At 31.3% G+C, this 8,607-nt stretch overlaps 2 protein-coding genes across 2 annotated transcripts; both read left to right on the top strand.

Annotated features, from left to right (window-relative positions):
- The first annotated feature begins 1,163 nt into the window (after nucleotides 1-1,163).
- LOC139868841 (uncharacterized) lies at nucleotides 1,164-1,877 on the top strand. Its single transcript, XM_071857184.1, has 4 exons — nucleotides 1,164-1,258; nucleotides 1,357-1,497; nucleotides 1,601-1,652; nucleotides 1,800-1,877. Exons 1-4 carry the CDS (start codon nucleotides 1,203-1,205, stop codon nucleotides 1,875-1,877), a joined length of 327 nt encoding a protein of 108 aa, XP_071713285.1. The 5' UTR covers nucleotides 1,164-1,202.
- A 1,439-nt stretch (nucleotides 1,878-3,316) lies between these two features.
- Nucleotides 3,317-6,676, top strand: LOC139866871 (uncharacterized). The gene is made up of 9 exons (XM_071855168.1): nucleotides 3,317-3,574; nucleotides 3,701-3,752; nucleotides 3,856-3,929; nucleotides 4,361-4,462; nucleotides 4,683-4,829; nucleotides 4,964-5,015; nucleotides 5,238-5,311; nucleotides 5,446-5,535; nucleotides 6,303-6,676. Exons 1-9 carry the CDS (start codon nucleotides 3,450-3,452, stop codon nucleotides 6,352-6,354), a joined length of 768 nt encoding a protein of 255 aa, XP_071711269.1. The 5' UTR covers nucleotides 3,317-3,449; the 3' UTR covers nucleotides 6,355-6,676.
- The last annotated feature ends 1,931 nt before the right edge of the window (nucleotides 6,677-8,607 follow it).

The following is an 8,607-nucleotide window of genomic DNA, read 5'->3' as shown; positions in this document are numbered from 1 at the left end:
ATCTAACTTATTTTATTTATGCAAGTTCCCATACATCTACATCTGATATAACATTCAATGATTTTTTTTGGAGATGTTCTTACCTGTAATGATCATTATATAGAATTGTTTTTCACTCAAATGATCTCAACACTGGGCAGATTATTAAATTAGCAATAAAATACTCAAGAACTATTGATTAGTTTCAAATAAATGCTATATTATACAGTAATATTCATCATTTTCCTCTCTAGCTTTCCTCGCACTCATTTCTTCCCTGCACGTACAAACATCGGTATCTAAGCAAACATGGGGACTCTTGTAGTGATGACATTCAAGATTTTGCTCCCTATATTTGCATGTCTCATGGCTGCTGCACTTTATAATGAAGTGGTCATTGATCGTGTGTCTACATGTTTCGATCCACGCACAAAGTAAATAATATATACATGTTTTATTGATGTATTTTAACTCGGATATTTTACAATATGTATTTAGTTTGGCAATTTATTTCTCATGTTAGCCATGGAAATGTTGGATGCAAATTCACATTTCAAATTGAAATATGAATGAACACGTTGTCAATTTATAAGTTAATAGACTACTTCACCTATAACCACTTGATTTTATAGTGGAATCTAACATAAGCTTATATATAGTAGTTATGTTAATTACCATTTTAAGGTCAACGTTTATTTTAAAATTTTTTTATGCCTGAATAAGTTTGTTGTCACATTTTTTGTAGATGGATGCAAGCGGCAATTGCAGATCTTCTCTTAGATATTACTCTTATAGGGGTATGAAACAACATTTCATCACAAGCCTAAATTTTTTACACTTAAACTCTATTCACAAACTTAGATCTTACGTAATTATGAGCTGTGTGATGGGTTATTTCTTAACGAAGTGCAAGTCGCTCTGTTTTTTCGCAAGTCGGTCTGTTTTTTGTACTTGTTGAATTAAATAGAGTTGTGTGGGTTGTCTTAAGGCATGGTTTACGTACAAAGAATCAAGCTGGATCCTTGGTCTTCTTTTTGGATTTCTTCTGTTCTTGGTAGGAAGGTAATTATCTACATTTTATTCATTATTATTTTATTTATTATTAGAAGTGTATACCACACTTGTAAACTCTAATCTCTATAAAACTTAAAAGTCAAATTTTCTTTTCTTCCACAGTGTTGCTACATGAGGATACATTCTTATACTGTTGTTCAAGTTGACACATGAAGAATCTTCCAAAAGATCCCTTGTACTTTGTTCTTGCTAGACATCAGAAAAGGTACAAATATTTAAAGTTTTAAACGACCTTGGATTGACCCTTCAGAGTAAGTATACTAAGTATATTTCTGATTATGTTTGCATGTATATGTTGTATAGGGATGTTACGGGGCCCATGATAGGAGTATCTGTTGTAACAGCAAGAGTATTAGTTGTTGTATTAGGCAGCTTCGTGCTAGGATTGTCGATTTATGCTCTTGTCGTTGACGGATTACCATTTCGGGCGAAATTACTCTCTTCGTAATTTTACTATTTATAACTTTATAAAAGTCATATTTTGAATGTCAGTTTCTATATTTTTCTATAAATTGATATGTAAAGGTGTCTTTAAAAAATATCACAGGTGCATGATAATGTGTCTAACTGACATCTCTATCCACGTTGTGATTTTCTCGGTACGTTTTCATTATATACTGACTTTGGTGGATGTATATTTCCTTTTTTTTTTTTTTGCTTAATAAAGATAATTTGATTTGGTATACAAAGATACGATTATTTATAATTAGTGTTTATAAAACATGTCAGTCTCTAATGCTTTTTAGGTGTGGGTAGCATATAAGGAATCAAGTTGGATTAGTGCGGTATTTTGGATACTTTTAATTGCATGTTTTAGTAGGTAAGAAGTACTTAAAGAAACAAAGCCATCATCTTCTTACTTAATATGGTTACACTGAATATCGAGATGCACATATAGTCACACCGGTGTGGTTCATGTGGCATGTTAGGAGTAATTTTTCCTTGTCTCGAAGTATAAAATTTATGGATACTATATGTAGGTGCGATTACATATAATGCAATGCATCTTCTAGTTCGCTAATATAATCATTATTTTGGCAGCGTTGCTACATGTATGTACACACTAGTACAATTGTACTATCTTTCGCCTCAACAGCCTGTCTCCCTTATACTTTTCAACCGTAATAGGCAAGTTCGACAAACCTGTTTCCCTAATACTTTTTAACCGTAATTGGTTTATTAATGTATAAACAAATAATCAGATGCGTTATAATGTTATTGGTTATTTCGGCATTATATATGATTTTAGGTGATTTTTTGGTTACTATTTGGCTGTGTAACTTTTACTTGGTATAATTTGAATCTTGCAGAGATTTGCATATGAGTGATCCACTTCTAAGCGTTCAAGACAATCTCTAAATGTGATGTCACTGATATGTTCACCAATATTACTCTCCCTTTATGGATTGTATAGTATGTTTGATGTTGTGTGATATCACGTAGGTCATATGGGCACCTCGCCTCAAACTTAGGTGATGTTTGTTTTTTAAGATTATTGTTTGAAAGTCTTTGACCACATCCGCAGAATAAGATGTGACTTGAAAGTCTATATATATGCTGAAAATAAAAGACCGCTTGTTTTTATGTCATTTAAATATCATTATGCTACATATATTAATAACTCTTATATTATGCTCTTTTATTAGATAGTATAGATAATATAGAAGTATAAAATATATATTTTTAGTTATTATTATCATTTTATTTATATAAGAGTTGTTTAAGTATAAATTACCACTTGTGAACAGTAACTCGACCAATAGGAAGATTTCATCTTGTAAGACAACTTTAGAAAAAGCTGAGAAAGACCAATCTTCCAATTATGAATAGTATTTTGGTAAATGTAGAATGATACTCTATCTGTTCCATATCTATTGTCTAGTATTTTTTTTAACATTTCTCAAATTAATTATCTACTTTCATATATATAATAAGAATAGAGAAGTAAAGTTCATTTATATCCCTAAAGTATATATGTAAAATCAAAAGATAGATAAAAATTTAGGCGTAAAACTGTAAAGTACATAAAAAAATTATAATGTAATGATTATGTTTCTAAAACTTATGTGGACAATTAATATGGGAGGAAATAATCAACAAGGGGTACTTGTTGTTAAACAATAGAAAAAATAATAATAACAAATTAATTTTAGCTAAAACTTTTCGTAATAAAACTAATGGACTAAAGTTACAATTCATTACAAGTATAGAGGCAATTTCTGTAAATAAATGAGTTGTTATTTGGCGGGCAGCTTGAGTGTAATCGTGGACGTTTGCCTTCCTCATAAAAACGAATCTAATTTCTTCTTCTTCTTCTTCTTCGTTAATTAGTTAATATAACAAAACCAGCAAAATTAGTAACACATACGATACGGAGGTTTGCCGGAGATATAATAATGGCCGTGATGATCGGAGTTAGTGTGAGGACGTCGATGAGTGTATTAGGTTGTGTGATGGTGGCGGTCCTTGTTTACACAATCGCCACCGACGGACTCCCTTTTCGTATACAGCTACTCACTAGGTATTTATATAATTGTTCATGGACTACTAATTGTTGATTCATAAATTAGCTCAAATAATTTAATCTGTGTCAACATTCTAAGTTGTTATTTATTTAGTTATTTTGAATATTCAAAATTTGTTGCAGATGGATGGCAGAATTACTCATAGATTTTTACATCAATGTTGCTGTTATAGGGGTATTTATTTATCCATAAGTATCACTTTATTTCTTCATTTTCCACTTTATAAGGATATATTGTTTTTCAAGTTAAAAATTTATGTATATATATATGCCTTTAGGCTTGGGTTGTATACAAGGAATCAAGTTGGATCATGGCCGCTGTTTGGGTGATTTTGTTGATTTGTTTTGGAAGGTAATTATTAGTTAAGTTTTTTAACTTTTATTTTATTACTTACTCCGTCTCATAACAATAACGGTCCTGTTTGACTTTTCAAAGTCTTACTTTTATAAATTTTACTTCAAATATTCTTTTTTGTGTGATATATAATTTGATGAAACTATCAATGAAAACATATTTTAAAACCGAATCTATTAATAAAAGTTTCATGAAATACTATATAACATAAAGAAAAATATTTGAAGTCAAAATTTAAAATAAGACTTTAGAAAGTCAAACGCGACACTTACTATGGGACGGAGGGAGTATTAGATTTATACTTTATTGTATCTCTACCATTTTGGTTCATTGCTTATCCGTCCCGAAAAAACTGGCTTTCATCAGTTTTGGTCCTGAAAAAATTGCTTATTAGCTTGCTTAATTGCGTATTCTGTTTTCTGGTGCAGTGTCACTACATGTGGGTACGTTGTTATGCAGTTTTTTAAGCTGTCACCTGAAGAATCCTCGAAGGATCCGCTGTATTTTGTATTGGTAAGACATGAGAAAAGGTAACAAAACATGAGCTAATAACATTAACATAAATCATATAAACTTTCTCGTACTTTTCAGTATGATTTATGATATGATGATATCCAAAAATTATCAATATCTATCTTTTGTGATATGGAAGACAATAAATATGTGTGTTTGCAGAACTTTGTACTGTTTTTTTTTTTTCCTATTAAAATGTTGATATATCTTTCTTTATTCTTAAAATTTTGTATGTAGCGATAAGGATGTCACGGAACATAGCAAGGGACCTTCTGTTGTAACTTCAATGATAATCTTTTCTGTGCTAGGCTTCCTGATGTTAGGAACTTTACTTTACACGATTATTGTTGCCGGATCTCCATTTCGTGCTGAATTATACACACCGTAAGTTTCATTCATATGCTATTTCAACTTAAAATAGACACCATAAAACACTCGATCATCTGTTTCTTCAGTATTTACTTCCAATACGTGTCACTATGCAATGTAACGTAGATCTTAACTTTGAGTTCTCACAGGTGGCTCGTTGCGACACTAATTGACTTCTATATCAATGTTTATGCTTTATCGGTATGTCTATATACTTCAACTGATATATTTTGTCTACTTTATAATACACTTTATTTAACAACATAACTGTTTCTTTAGTTTGCCATTTGATTTTGTCTTGTGTCACTACTTTATTGTTTACCAGCCTATGAACACATCTTAAGTAATAGTAACTTTACTATTAACCAGTATATATCAAAATGGGATATGAGCTCTAAACATTAATCCACTTTTGATTTTCAGGTGTGGGTAGCATATAAGGAATCGAGTTGGATTAGTGCTTTTGTTTGGATACTTTTTCTTGTATGTTTCGGGAGGTAAGTATTTATACAATTAAACTTAATAATCATCTTCTCATTTTGGATTTTATGTGTTTCTTTCAATTAATTCGTTCCAGATATTTGGGAATCGACTATAAGTTGACTGATCTTGTGATGTTAATTTTTTTCAGCATTACTACATGTACATACTTAGTGAAGCAGCTGTTTAATCTCTCTACCGAACAGCCTGCTTACCTAATACTTTTCCGCAACAATCACAGGCAAGTATGACAAAGAACTCGTTAAATTTTTATAGGTTCGCATATACATGTATATATTTCAAGTGAATCACAATCATGTGTACATATTTTTGTTTATTTATACTGAATATTCAAATCAATGTTATGTAACATACAGTCGACGTCTTATAAAACATTTACAAAGCCTAATTGAATGTCTAAACTCTTGAATATTATATCTACAGTCTACTTGATCATGACTCATGAGATACAAATAATAACAATCAAAGTTCTTGACTGTTTACTTTTCTTCATTTCTTTCCTTTCTTCTAACAACTTGTTTCACAAAACTACACAAGTTGTTTTAAAATCAGAGTTGTTTTTGTTCATTAGGTTCGTTAAACGGGTATAAAAGGAATCAATGTCAAATGAGTTACCTGAGCAATAAGGTTCTAGATTTGATCTTTGACTACTTGTTGTGAAATGGTTGTCAATCCTTAGATCAAACTTAAATAAAGTTGTATATCTTTTTATTCAAGTCTGTAAATACTCCAATTGCTTTAGGTGTACATTAATGCCCAAATGCATATTTTGTTAGAGTGCAACTGTTATCGATATGATAACTGTCCAGTGCTAGTTCTTATGGCCTATAGATTATATCTGTAAGTGAAACAAGTAAAATTGATTTTGTTTTTGATTGTTTAGTATATAGAATAAGCAACATAAGTTAACATAACATTATGAATGTTACTATTGTTTGTTTTTGGGTTGAAATCTTGATTCTGCGAGATTTATGTTAACTCTTGCAGAGATTTGAAGTCGAGTGATTCACCGTTGATGGTGGCTGCTGCATACGAATAGTGAAAACTTTTATATATCAATCATTTGACTAAACACTGTTTGATTATTTATTTATATATATTGAATAAAATATTATTAAATAGTTTAAGGTAAATTGTATAACCAGAGATTACCACTTTATCGTATAGGCATTACATCGGATATATATGATTTCTCATGTGCTAGCAAGGGCGAAGCTTAGTGAAGGCACGGAGAGGGGCTTTGGCCATCCCAACAAAAATGAAATTTGTAGCACTTTGAGTTACGAGTGTCTGGACTTTTAAATCAACTTAATCAGAGTCCGTATGAAAAATATATGATAAAAACGGTGACAACTAAATCACAGATTCAGTGAGCTTTCACTATTTTGGTTATATCTATTTCGTATGGATTTCATTTTAGCTGATTCAAAAGTCAAAATGTTGGTACCTCAAAGAGCTATTACATTCATATTCATATATTTTTTAGGTAACATTATTAAATATAATAGTGATATTGACCCTTAATGAACAAGTTCAATCTTCAATAATATAATTTAGCGATCCCGGTCCTCTTAATGAACAAGTTCAAGTTCCGTCAATGTCGCTTCTAAGGTAATGAGTATTCTGTATGTAATCTTTCGGGAATGAATCGCATATGTAGGTTGACAATTACTCAGGTGCTAGTTATTTAATTTTCCTATTTAAGCATTGTAAATCTCATTATCTAATCATCCAATCAATACATATTATTGAATACATAATTTTTGTTGTAATATTCTTGTTCATCTCTATTTCCTAAACACCCAATTCCAGCTTTCAAGTTTTATTGGTATCAAAGCCCTGGTTATAGGGTCTTCTTTATCTGCAAATGCTCAAAGATTTTTAGAAAAGCTTATTCGTATTATCAACAATGGAGTTCTCAAACAAAATGGTGGAAACATGATCAACAGTGTAACGACCCTACTTTTTCCGTTATTCTTTACTGTCTATATTTAACTTCTGTATAATGGTATTCGTGTCACGTCATTTCTATGACTTATATTATTATTTTAATAATAATATATTCCTTATCATATGTTATATGAATATATGTGTTCGTATTTAGAATTGTACGTTTCTGTATATCTTAGATTTCTATCCGGTAAATCGTTTTGGTTTTCAAATCAACGATCAGACTTTCGCGATTTTCGAATCCGAATTATTTTATTTATGATATTTCTATATCATATGAGATTATAAAATATTTCTATATTATATTTGTCGCGTGTGCGTGTTCTTCCCGAATATTCAATCGCGTAGCCGTGTTTTCGCGAATCGGGATCCGTTCGTGCTTTCGGGCCACAAGTTATCACACATTACTTCATAATGGGCTAAGAGGAGCCCATCCTCCTCTCTATTTCGGCCGAAATCCTAGGGGGGAGGGGTGGTTTTGCCAACTTGCTAAACTATTAACCTAATCATGATACTTACACTCCTTTACACTACTACATTTTATTTTAACCTAAAAATCATTTTTCTCTCCTTTTCCTCCTCCCATGGTCGTTCACCACCATCACCAATATCATCATCATCTTCAACAATTTTATACTTGAAGATTTGGGGCTTTTTATCTCATCGGGTTCTCCATTTCAAGATCTACAAGCTCTTACAACTTGTTCTTTGATTAGGGTATAATCATAAACCCTAACTTTTCAATTTTTATTTATTTTTACTGATTTTGTATGTATGATGATGTTATAGTACTTGTGTATGATTGTATTGATGTTATTATGCGTACTCAATTTGCTATGTTTTCGGTTTGATCAATTGTGGACAGCAGACTTTTTATTAAAATCAGTATACTTAATAGATGTTTTTGGTTATATAAAGTGTATAAATGAGTTCCTCTCATCAAGAAAATAATTTTAGGCTTTGGATTCATGTTATTTCGAGTTTCGGATCACAAGTTATGTTTGTTTTAGTGTTTTGATGAAATTGAAATGTAAAAGCTTGTATGATCAGATGGGGTCCGACTTTATGACCATTTTTGGAGCCTCTATGGTGTACCATTGGGTTAGGATTGATGATTGGATGAACATTCATGTTCGGGTCATCGAAATCCGAGCCACGGATCACCCGGAATGGCTAAAACAAGTTTTTGAAACAGATTAAAGCAATGGTTGGTTCATGGCTGTATGTCACGACTTATGAACTGATCTTAGGGTGTTCTTGAGTGCACTAATGTGTCGGGTTGGTTGGTTAGACGATGATATATATAAAATTCGTCAAAAACCAACACCCGAGGCTCAAGTTA

This window comes from Rutidosis leptorrhynchoides, chromosome 9, assembly GCF_046630445.1.
Source record: "Rutidosis leptorrhynchoides isolate AG116_Rl617_1_P2 chromosome 9, CSIRO_AGI_Rlap_v1, whole genome shotgun sequence".
Lineage (NCBI taxonomy): Eukaryota > Viridiplantae > Streptophyta > Magnoliopsida > Asterales > Asteraceae > Rutidosis > Rutidosis leptorrhynchoides.
The sequence above is the reverse complement of the archived record's forward strand: the minus strand, read 5'-3'. Positions and strand labels throughout refer to the sequence as shown.